Consider the following 12,761-nt stretch of genomic DNA (forward strand, 5'->3'; position numbering starts at 1 on the left):
AATACTCAATCCCTGCCGTCCTTTTACTCTATAATGATCCCACTCTAAGAGCTGCAACAACAGATTTATATGTCAGAACTGATCACTGAGTTTTTCTCTTGCTCAAATTAATAATTGAAACTGACAGGATTGGTTATTCAGAGATGCTTGGATGAAGCCCAGAACCTGCATAGGTGTTTGGAGTGTAATTCTACACAATAACAAGACCCTGAAGGATACTTTGCTTTATTATTTATTCATCTATATTTCTTACTCAGAATCATAACAGGAATCTAACCAATTTTTCTATAGTTTATTTAACACAGAGAAGGATCATTGAGTGGTTCTGAAAAGGTTGGTATTTGGAGAGTTCTTCTTCAGATCCTGATAGTATAACGTTTGTGATATAACATCTCAAACGACAGCAGTGTCAAACCTGTGATGGTGCTAAATGACATATTAAAATATGGTGTGAATTAAAAATCCCTGGTTCACCTGGGAAATATGTTGAGCCCAATCTGTATTATACAGAACTTTAAATGGGTTTCTGAAACTCAGTGTAGTTTATTTTCCTTATGTTTGGCCTCCATTCTGATCCTATTCAGCCTATTATTTGATTGGTTTTTCTTCCCTGTAGAAATTGTCTTTTAATGGAATTGTAACATCTTGTAACACATTTATTCGTTTAATATTAGGTTCTGGAGCTCCAGTCTTCTTAAAGACTTTACCTCTGATGTACTTCTTTTGTATCTGCATAGTTTTTTTCCCCCATTTGAATGTATTTCTCAGGACTGACTTCAAACATTAGCTCAATATACAGGGGTCTTCAGTTTAGTACGACCTCGATCTAAGGGGTTTTTTATGGTTACATCCCAATGATTCACTGTCTTTTCTTTGTTTTTTTATTTTGGGGAAATATTAGCTCCTAAGCGTAAGTCAGATGCTTTTGATGTTTTTACGTCCTAGATTATGATGTTAGCAATGTGTTAGCATAGGTGAGTGGAACAAGTACTTATACATACACAGTAGGCCTGTATATATACAGTAGGCCTAGGAGCCCCTGTAGTTGTTTTTTCTGTGTTTTGGTGAGATAATGTCAGTGGTTCCCGTCCCAGCTCCTGCAGTCTGTAGTCTCCTTGAACCAAAGAAGAAATGACTAAAACCTTTCACCGCTGTGTGATGATGCACATGGAGGACGCTCATGCTGTGTTTCTGTACATAACCCATAACCACAAGGTCACTGTGTTCTAAAAGAGGCTGAGATACTTAGATTTGGTCATTTTAAAAGCTCCTGAACCTTTCTGTTATGAATCTGAACTAATAGTTTCTTAAAGCGGGGGTTGGGGCCCTTGTATGGAGATGTGGAGCTATTGAAGGAGGGTGTGGAGGGGGCAATTACATTTAAGTTTGAATATACATTTTTGGTTCCAAAATGGAGAAATGGCAATTGACTAGTAAATAGTAGATTTTGTAGTATTTACAGTGTTTTAAAACAAAGTGCAGTTGTGATTTTATAGCTCATAATGTAGATGGGACGTTGTCGTGGCAGAATACGTTTGGAAATAACTGGTCTAAACTCATGCAAGTGAAGAAACCCAGGAGCTCATTTTGCACTGAACATATGATTATGGTAATACATACAGTAGGTTGAAAAGATGGGCCAAGGTCATTAGTGCTCCTACCTTATCCTTACAGGGAGAAGGTTTCCTCCAGGTTGTCCAGTTTACAAAAAACCTGCAGATTGTGTGTTAATTGGATGCCCAGTTTAACTGTAGGTATGAGTGTAAGTGTGAATAATTGTTTGCGTCCATATGTGACCCTGTGCTCGTGGCAGTTGCTCGAGCTCCTCTCAGGACCCTGAATTTGATATATTGGTAGAAGATGAGTTCTGAGGGATTAGAACCAGTACTAATGGTTATAGCAAGCTTCAAGTCTCTACTGATCAGAATCCTGTTGGGATACATCTGCTGGTCCATAAAAAAACAAAACAAAATCCTGTTGTTGCATCAACTTTGTATACAGTAAATCCCTCTATTCTTTCTTCTTCCCAGTTGAGCTGGGATTGACTTCCAACAATCTTAACTAGCACAGAAGAAATGTGTGAATTAGTAACTGCCATTGTAGAGTTTTGGATGCGATGTTTTCCCGAAGCTCACTGCTCTAATGCGTTTCATTCTCTCCCACACAGAGCCCTCCAGGTTCCACTTCAACAAGCCTGAGAACTACATCAGCATGTACCACGACGAAGGGAGTGACACACTGTATGTGGGCGCTCAGGCCATGATCTACGTGCTGACGTTCACCGACAGAGGGGTTCGCGACCTCCAGGTACACTCCGCTTTTACACGTCAGTTTTTGCTGACTCCACCATTCCAAAATGTTTTTTTGTGGAATTGAGTCTCTTTGCCACAGATTTCTTTTAGTATTAGGGAATAAGTGAAGCCTTTCGAAGAGAGACGTCAGCAACTATCAGCTCAATAAGGCCACGTCATTTCACTGTAAAGGCCACATATATTGCTTATCAGTGTTTACAGGCTGTTAGAATTGTGTTGCTCTTTATCAAAAATGTGAAATTTTGGGAATAAGACAGTAAGACAGAAAGTAAACTTTGTTTAACTTAAAGGTAATATTATAAATGTTGGATACAAAGTGTCTTTTAAGGTCATTTAATCTGATTTTTGACATAATTTCCCGGACTTTAAGTCATCTCCGGAGTATAAGTTGCAGAAGCCTAACTAATGACAGACACAGGTGAGGGTGATCACACTCATTAACTCCACCTACAGGAGGGAAGGGGGGCAGACAGTTATTCTTTGACTATTACTATATATTTTAAATGCTGAGTTCTAGCAGCCATGAGCATTTTTAACTATTTCTAAGAAATCTCAAACATTTCCTGAACAGATGTGTGAAATAATTTATGCTTTCGTTCAATTTCACTCAAAATAAGTGTTTTTCTACAATACATTAGTGTTCATAATCAATGCCTTTAATCATTACTGTAGAGGAGAAGCTGAGGCCTCTGATGTGTAGTTTCCTGAACCACGTTTCCCTTGAAATGAGTTTGGACAAACCCTGCTGGGGACTGACATCATTAGAGTTCCCAGTGTTCCTCCCCCACCACGAGTCCACATTCAATTTAATGCTTTGCCGGTCCCTAATGATCTAACATGAAATATGATGTAATTGTCTGTAAATCCCAACTTTGAGTAAAAGAGAACTGAAAGGAGTCAAAGAAGAAAATTGATAAATTTGTAACCTTGGATCTGAATCTCCTGTTGCCGTTCAACCAACACTCTGAGACGCCATCAGACATACTGTTTGTCCCTGCTGTGTGGGCCACAAACTGGGCCACAGAGGGCAGACGGAGATGAGAAACAGCGGCCCACTGCTGAGCCACTTCAGCTGCTCACCTCCAGCTCGAGTCGAGGAGTCGGAGTCATGAATACATTTATGAAACTCTCTCTGTGAGGACAGAAAACATAATTCACAAGGCTAATGATGTCTTCGTACAGTAGGCTGGGGATTACAGCCTGTGTGGTGCAGCATGACAGCGCTCACTGGCCTCACAAATTAAAGAGATCAACTAAATTAGGCCCTGTTTTTTATTTTCTTTTACAATAATTACAGGCTTCGTTGTGCCAATAATTCTAAGGAAGGAAATATTGGAAGAGAATAGTTTTGTGCTCATAATTATGGCCTGTTTTATTTAAGATGGTCGGGATTTTTTTAAACAATACCTCTGCAGTAAAATAACAGCCGACAAATGTCTAATAGTCTGAGCCAAACACAAATAAATAGAGAAAATATTTTTGAAAGATTAAACGGAGATGATCTAAAGCAGGGTTCCCCAACCCCTGGTCCTGGGACCGGTGCTGGTCCGGAGGTCATTTGGTACAGGCCCGCAGTGGGACACAGTGAAAGAATATACTTCAGTTTGTGGTATTACCGGTCTGCAGATACTGCAGACTGGTCCGCTGATTTAAATGATACCCTGAAATGCCCATTTTGTAAACAACTAAACACCTCCTGTTCAATGAAGTTATTCCTAATGTAGGACAAGCATCTTCTCTTTAAGAAAATTTGACATCTTAGATTTGGATCATTCATGTTATTCAGCCTCGTTGTAGATAGCTGTGTATAAATTCTTAGGTCATTTTACATATTTATGAAGGTACATTAAGTCGGAATAAAAGTGTTCGTGTTGGTTAAGTAGCAGTTTCAAAGGCAATGGTCCATTTAGTCTAATAGGGCTTCTGGGTAATGGTCAATATCTCAGTACGTCTGGTGTAGACTGTGGATAATTGTACCAAGATTTCTGTTCTCTCATCATGGGGAACTGTTTATAGTCTGATAGACTGTGTCAAAATGAGAATGGACACAACAGATGTTTTTATTTCACAACATAATGACCCACGTTTTGTTGCTGTAGCAGCGAATTATTATGGCTTTGACAGTGAGTAACACTGAAAATCATTGACAGCTTCAGACATTTAAACAGGAGAAAAAGACAAATTCGAAAAAAATCATTTTGATTTTGACTTCTTTAAAATAGATGTCCTTGTTTGTACTGTTTATTTCTTACCTGCTATTACTGCTATAATAAATATTATAATTTACTAGGTATTTTCAGGCAAGAAGAAAAATATTTGTGTCTTTGTCAAACAGAGAGTGGGAATTTACTGCTTCAAAGAAATAGATTTCTGAAACATAAAAGTTGGAACAAATGCACGTTAACACCCTGACCTTTCAGGACTTTAACCACTGGGACACTAGGACATTGTCATGCCAATGAAAGCCCATAATTCAAAGCTAGAGGTGACCAAAGTGTCTACAGACTGGTGTAGTATGAACTGAAAGAAGAACTCCTCTGCTCATATTTTTTTTGTTCCAATGTTTAGTCAAATTCAAACATGTATTTTGTGGAGACTAATTGATTATAAGCTGACAAACTAACAATTACTTGTCACTGTGTCAGGAGAAAAATGGCAGCTAAATACACAGTGGAATCTCACTGAATACCAGACAAGATTACTACCTTTCCAGTCAATTAAACACTTCATGCTGATTTAAACATCCCCTCTCTTCACTACCTTTTGCACTCCAACCTACACATTTCTCATGGCAACAGCTTTAACTTTTGGATGAAGAATTCCTACAGAGTACAGTATGAAGTGCCTTGGTGGGAGGTTGTTGCAGCAGCTGCAGCAGCAGGGTCACTGTTTTTATGCTGAAACTGAGTTGTGTGAGGAAAACTTGGCACAAAACTGAACAGCTCTTCCTCCCACAGATCCCAGCGGCATCTGATCAGACTGCAATTGACACCTGCAAGGCCAAGGCTGCACCACTGGAGGTAGGAACACTCCCTCCCTGTCGGAACCTCCATCAGCTGTGCAAAATGAGCTTTTGTATTCAGGGTTTGTATGAGTGTGGTGGGATCCATATGGTTTTGGTCTGCAGCTGTTATTTGTAAATAGCATCTCATCAACGTATGTGACCTACACAAGTTTTGTGTGGTTTATAGTTGAGTTCACTACACAGTCCCAGAGCCCATGTGCACAGTAAACACATCAGGGCTATTGCCATGCTTATTGGGTGTCTTTCTTAATCAATCTTTAAGTCTTGACATCTTCTTTTAACACACCCACATATCTTTTTTGGATTCTATGTCTTTTCCTTGGTGTCTTTCTTAATCAATCTTTAAGTCAACCGTCTTCACATCTTCTTTTAACACACCCACATGTCTTTTTTGGATTCTATGTCTTTTCCTCTTCCTTTGCCCAGAAGGTTCAACATGTCTTCCCCTGACATCTATCCTTTCAGTAGGAAGATGGAATAACCTGTAGTGTAAAGTGCTTTCAGTGGTCTTCGGGTCTGCAAATGTGCTATATAAATGCAGACCAGTCAGCATTAGGTGAATATTTCTATCCTCAGTTCACATCCAAACACTTTCAACATTGGTTCTTTAAATTTGTCTGCAAACCCTTCAATCTCTTGTCTGACCATTTCCTATTATTACCACAGTAGTAATACAGCAGTACAGTAGTAACTCCAAGTTTCTTCTCTAAATCTTTAAAAGCAACACTTTCCAGAGGGAGGTTCTTTGTTTTGACCTCCTCCTACCACACGGGGAATAGACAGAAAGAAAGGCTTCATACATCATAGATGACCCAAGGCAGCCTTCCAAACTTTTTAACTTCTCCATCACAGGTTGAGTTTTACTTGTCAGAATTATTTTTAACAGTTAGTTAGAACAAAGTTGTTGCTAAAAGGTCACCTGCCAAAAGAATGTGTAAATGCAAATGCTAAGTGTCATCAAGGGCACTCACTCTCTCCATTTGCGTGACTACTCATTAGTAACTTTTGCAAGTTTTCTCTAGTGCTTTAAAAATAGTGTTAATTAAAAAACAGTCATGTTGCTGAAAGATAAGTTATATCTTTCAGCGCTACTGTTTATGACTAAACCTACGGTAAAGTAGGTATTCTGTAAAGAGGAATTGAAGGAGGAAGTACTGATTCACGTTTACTTTACTTCACACATTCTCCATGGAATTTTGTCAGAGCTTCAGAGTAATAGCAATTGTAGCCATAAGATATATTTGTGTTTCACACAAATATATCAGGTGTTAGGCCTCGGGAAGATTGTGAGACAGAAGATCTGATGCATTCATTAGCAGCCTTATCATGGTCAACTACTTTGCACTGTGAACCTATCACTATAAAAATAGAAGTGATCATATTCTACAACATGACCAAGGAGGTGTAGACACCTTGGACCAGATGGTTGACACCTACACCTGCAGGTGCCAAACAGACTGCCTGGTGACGTGGTACAACCTGTCTGACATTGCCACGTTGGATCTCCACAGCATTTTCACAGCTCAGCACTTTAAATTAACCTGACTCATTACTCATGTATAACAGCTCTTCCTCGAACCAACCCTTCAAAAGCTGCCTTAGCTCACGTTAGGGTAGATGGTCAGTAGATGCAAAATATTTTCCCATTGTAGTATGAATAAGTATATATATATATTTCTATTTATATAATATACCTTATTGACCAGATTATAAGTCACACTTTTTTTATCCTTTTGCTGGGTTTGGTGCGACTTATATATTAAAAATTATCATTTCTCAATTTTGTTATTTTCACACTGACAGCCACTAGAGGGCACTCTGGGCGTGTGTACCAGTATCTGCTACTCCTGTAAGTCAAACTTTTTTTCATCCTTTGGCTGGTGTGACTTATACTCCGGAGCGACTTATAGTCCAGAAAAATTATATATATATATATATATATATATATATATATATATATATATATATATATATATATATATATATATATATATATATATATATATATATATATATATATATATATATATATATATATATATATATGCCACTTGAGTGCAACAGTGATGCTCCTATCAAGCTGTAAACCACCTAAGGTATTGCCATAAGCCAATGAATGGCCAGTATAGATTGCATGAAAGATGTTTATTTTACTTACGTATCCCTGTTTCCCTAGATTTCCGTGTTAGCACACCAATGGAAAGAATCATACAGTATATTTACTATTTAATGTATTCTGCCAAAGGTCACTCAGGAGCTGACAGTGTCAATGATCTGTACCCACTGGTCATGTCAGTTAGGTAAGCACCGAACTACGTGTAGAGAGGAATCAGTATTCACCACTGTGGTCCATTTGAATTATTCAATTAGCTGAATTTCTCAACAGTCATGTATTCATGAGTTGTCGAAAAGAAATTAAAATACCAGGAAATACCACAAAGAAATCTGCCCACGTCAGAACGCAAACCTTACAAGGCAGCTTGATTGACACCGCACAACATCCACACACTCAGACGAACAGCTCATAGAACAACAGACTCGTCTCAGATGTGCAACAGCCACATAAAGAAATAATTCTTCATGTCTAATAAGGCCAGGAATGTCATAGCCAAGGTCTCGAACTCATGATTTGATCCTTCAATTTTCAGGGTGAGGTCCCAACACACTGTGGACCTACAGTGAGAGTCAAGGCTGAGGGCAAATTAAAAATGAATGTAAAGAAACATTGGCAATGTTTTCAGCCTGTAGCACTTTAACATTTTATCACTTTGAACCCAACTATTCTCTGAGAGTATATGCTTATTACAACAATGTAGATAGATGTTCAAAAATCAATTATTGCTCTTTTTTGACGTAAACTCTGTAACTCCCGTCTGTTAAAACGTAGAATTTATTTCTGGTTTCCCTCAATCTCCAGAAAGAAATGACGTTTTAGTCTTTGAGTCCAAAGACAGACCACAGGGAAACAGGAGAACTGATTTTCAAATGTTTTTTCCAAACAGACTTGGACAAAAAGTTAATAACTTTTAAAATCTCACAGAGGTCCCAGGTGACAATGCAGTGCTGGGCACAGCAGCCAGTAATGGCCTGGGGGAAAACCTGAGGGAGAGGAAAGAAATATATAAAGATATATAAACAATGACCTCAGAATCTAACTGTGTACCACACAGCAAAGTTGCGAAAATAGATAAAATGTAGAGAGAAAATCTGTAGTTTAGCCAAACAGAGGTCTCTCTCTGAATGTTGACAGACGTTAAACCACAGCAGATAAACCACGTACTGATTTTGGAGGATTGGATCTCGTTCCAATGTAACTAATACAATTTATTTGTTTTGAAACACCACTCAGTTAGTTATAATTTTAGGCAGTTTAAGATGGATGTATCCAGTGTCTTAGACCAGTGCATTTCAATGTAGGGTGTACCAGGGGGCGCTAGTGGGTCCTCAGAAAATTGGAAGGCAAATTAAAAAAAGGATAATTATTATTGTATATCCATATAATATAATATAATATAATATATACCCATTTGTCCTAAATCTCACAACACAAACTGCCGTAATCGTGGATTTTCTAATATCTGATGGTACCTGAACGTATCTCGTGTGACAGCTGAAACTTGGGCACAACTCCGTCATAATCTGTGTAGACCCGGCCAAAAGCTAATGCTGTTTGGCAGTCCTTGGCAACCCCCTGTCCTAGACTATGTTAATTCTGCACACCAGAGAAAAACCTCCCACGACTGTGAGACAGATCATTTTCTTGAATCCAGTCTCAGGTTTGAACCGGTGTATAATTACATATTTATTAACTGTCATAACAAAGTTAAGGCTTTAGTTTCTACCCTGCACCAAACCCCCCAGAGATGGCAGATAGTCTGTCAGTGGCAGATGCTGCAAATTGACATGCTTCTTAGTCAAGCAGTAGATTTCCCTCAGTAAAGAAAATATCACTTGGAAGGAAGCGTGACAAACAGGAGGCAGCGTCCCCTGTTGATAGGCAGTGACAGAGTTGGTGAGAGAAGGGTAACCAGCAGTGAAAGGTTAACCAAAGGTAGAACACAAGTCACTAGATTGGAAAGACAGATGCTGTTTTCCCAACTCCGAGGCTTCAGTGTTGTCTGGTTCATCAACGACTTTCACCCAGAGGATTTCTTAGAGTGACATTTGGCACAGAAGAGTTTGGTGAGAGGGTTTTTCATGTGGTGAATACTTCTATTCCCATGGAGCAAAGTAAATACACAGCCTTAGGAAACAGTTATGGACCTAATGTTCCGGGAAGATCTAGTAGCAAGTACCCAGTGTCTTCTCCTGAGTATTTAGGGCTTGGATTTTACTGTTCAGCTACAGCATAGATGTTTGAAGTCAGGGCTGGATTTAATTATGACAATTTACCCCTCAATTCAAAATCAACTTTAAAACAAGGTAAAATACTTGAAGCTGGTTGGTGTTGTTGCCTCACAGTAAGACTGACCTGTCTGATCAGAAAACTGATGGCTTTACTGACATCAAGTCTGCATGTTTGTCTCCTGTTTGTGTTGTTTTTCCCGGTACTCAGTCCAACAAAAACTGCCCTTTAGGAGTGATTTTTTTTTTTTTTTTTGCAAATGACCAATGAAATCATCCAGTGGTAGATGTTAATAAATTTGATACAATCTTCTTAAAGGACAATGATAATGTCAATAATTATTGATACATTTTTCTTTATCTCTATATCCACTCTGCTGTCTGCCTTGTCATCTGAATCCTCCTCGACTTTTCACATCATTGTTGTCCTTTTATGTAAGATTAGATCCTAAGACTATGCAAACAGAAGACAATACCAAAGATATTTCTTTTGGCAAGTATTACAGTATGAATTGGCTTTAGCTCTAAGGTATCACTCTCACTGGTAATGATGCTGCACACAATTAATTTCCCAAAGGGATCTACTGAGGGATTAATAAAGTTCTTTTTTTCTTTCTTTCTTTCTTTCTTTCTTTCTTTCTTTCTTGCTTTCTTTCTTTCTTTCTTTCTTTCTTTCTTTCTTTCTTTCTTTCTTTCTTTCTTTCTTTCTTTCTTTCTTTCTTTCTTTCTTTCTTTCTTTCTTTCTTTCTTTCTTTCTTTCTTTCTTTCTTTCTTTCTTTCTTTCTTTCTTTCTTTCTTTCTTTCTTTCTTTCTTTCTTTCTTTCTTTCTTTCTTTCTTTCTTTCTTTCTTTCTTTCTTTCTATCCTTCCATCCATCCATCTCTCTACACATGACTCAGACACACGTGCACGAGTTGGATAAGCCAACTAAAAACAATGGGTTGTACAGATACCATGGATATTTACAGATTAATTACTAGAGAAAAACACTGTTGGTGAACGTGACAGACTTCCTGGTCAACTGCTTGGAAAACAAATGATGTAAAACACCCTCTGGGAAAGTTGAATCTGTAAGATGCTAAGTAATTATCCACTGAATAGGTTAATAATTAGAGTAGCACTAAGGTCACACTCCCAGCACGACGACATCTTATTTCTTGTGAGAAAATGAAATGAGACCAGCTAATAAATGAAACAGTAGAAGAGTGGTTTGAAAATCCAAATAAGCTCTTGGCTCCTGCAAGACACTCCATCGTCGGCTTTTGTGAAACGCCAGATTTCCACCAATTGTTCAGAAAACAGGATTATCACAGAACGAACATACAGTACACACGTAAAATAAAAATATTCCACCTACACACACGCATACACCACCACCGACACACTTGCATAAGAGCGGAGTTTATTTGTTGGATTCATCTTAAATTCACTGTTACATGGTACGGTGGAGTTTACAATATGAAATATGAAATTCAAAGATGTAGTTTTCATTTCAGGCTCCATTTAAGCAATGCCCTGGGGAAAGCAGATTATTTTCTGTACATAATAAATACTGGATTTGCTGTGTATTTAGGCATTGTTAGGCTTAACCTCTGCTTTGTCTAATGACCAATGTGTGCAACATTTCTAAATGTATCTCTGTAATAATTAATTTTTCTTTTTTTGCATTGTAATCTTCTTCTTTGTTTCTCTGTTCCTCCATTTTGCCTTCCTGTTTTCCACAGTTTGGCTTCCTCGCTCTACTTTGTCTTATCTCCACCTCTGTGCAGCCTCTCCTCCCTAATCGCTCCTCCACACACCCTCCATCCTCTGCCTCTCCCTGTCTTTTAATCCCTCTCCCAACTTGTTTTCTTTTCTGCCCCCCCCTTTCCGTCTTTACTTCAATTTTTGCCTTTTTGTCCCTCTTGTACAGACTTACTTGTATGCTGTTTTTTTTTTCTCTCCCGCAGCTGGAGTGTGATAATTTCATCACAGTCATTCAGAAAGTAAACGACAAATTCATCGTGTGTGGAACAAATGCTGGCAGCCCCAGGTGCTGGATGTTGGTAAGAGATTAAGAAAAGCTCCTCTGCAGCCTATGCAAATGTTGTGTTTTTAGACGCTCTGATGCTTCAACTCTGAAGGCTAAACTTTTTAAGATGAATTGCTCTAATTTATTTATTGGGCTATAGCTTTGGTCAATGTTTTAGATCGGTCCCTAACCATATTTATTTCCCTTGAGGATGTTTTCAAACTCTAATGAAACTATATCTCTGATTATGTATGAACAAAAGATGAAAAAACAGGCTCATTAGAAGAAAATATCACAGAAACTCCAGTGACTTGTAATAAATCGTCATTGAAATGTATGTGCATAATATAGTTGGCTGTTTGACCCCCTCCTGGCTCTGATGTCTTTTCTCTCCTGCAGGTTAATGACACTGTCCTGACCGATGTCCAGGGTGTTGGACAGATAGCCTCCCCCTCTGACATCTCTCCTCCATACCCGTCTCAGAAGTCCATCAGTCTGCCTGCAGGTAAAAACAAGAAACAGGAAACTAAAACAGAAAATTCTTCCTGATTTTACAACAACAGGCTGTTATGGTAACACGAAGAAATGGGAGTGGGGACGAACACAAGAGAGGAAGAACACAGCTTTGATCAAGACAAATGCTTATCTAAGGCTAGGCAGCTGTATCTGTTCAGTACAACACACAACACAAGGTGCTTTAAAGATGCAAAGATTCATCTAACAGGCAGATAGAATGTAGCATAAGTAGGTTAAGTAGCTAATGGTAAAATAGTATTTAATGAATATTTTAAAAGAGCTTAAAAAGTTAAAAAAAAAATACTGAATAAGTAATAATTAAACTACACATTGTCAAGCAATGTAGGTTCACCGAATCAGGTTGGAAAAATGCAATGTTTGCCAATAACTAATTGGAACGTATCATCACAGAGACGTTGCCCAATCACATGACAGAGAAACACGTCTTCTAATTAACTTTTCTCACAAGAAATGCAGTATAATAAAGAAACATCTTGGACTTTATATACACATGTGGAGAAGTTACCCTCCATCCGGAGGCACCTGTGTACTGT

General features: G+C 38.3%; 1 protein-coding gene across 1 annotated transcript in view; it reads left to right on the top strand.

The window, feature by feature from the left end:
* LOC103388694 (semaphorin-7A) overlaps positions 1-12,761 on the top strand; it is a 47,657-nt gene that overhangs the window by 7,787 nt on the left and 27,109 nt on the right. Inside the window, exons 2-5 of the mRNA XM_025061575.1 lie at positions 2,168-2,307; positions 5,270-5,332; positions 11,630-11,725; positions 12,091-12,196. Of these exons, the coding sequence (XP_024917343.1) occupies positions 2,168-2,307; positions 5,270-5,332; positions 11,630-11,725; positions 12,091-12,196 (405 nt within the window). The remainder of the gene's footprint in view (positions 1-2,167; positions 2,308-5,269; positions 5,333-11,629; positions 11,726-12,090; positions 12,197-12,761) is intronic.

The sequence above is a fragment of the Cynoglossus semilaevis genome, chromosome 13 (genome assembly GCF_000523025.1).
Source record: "Cynoglossus semilaevis isolate Cse_v1.0 chromosome 13, Cse_v1.0, whole genome shotgun sequence".
NCBI classification, from domain to species: domain Eukaryota; kingdom Metazoa; phylum Chordata; class Actinopteri; order Pleuronectiformes; family Cynoglossidae; genus Cynoglossus; species Cynoglossus semilaevis.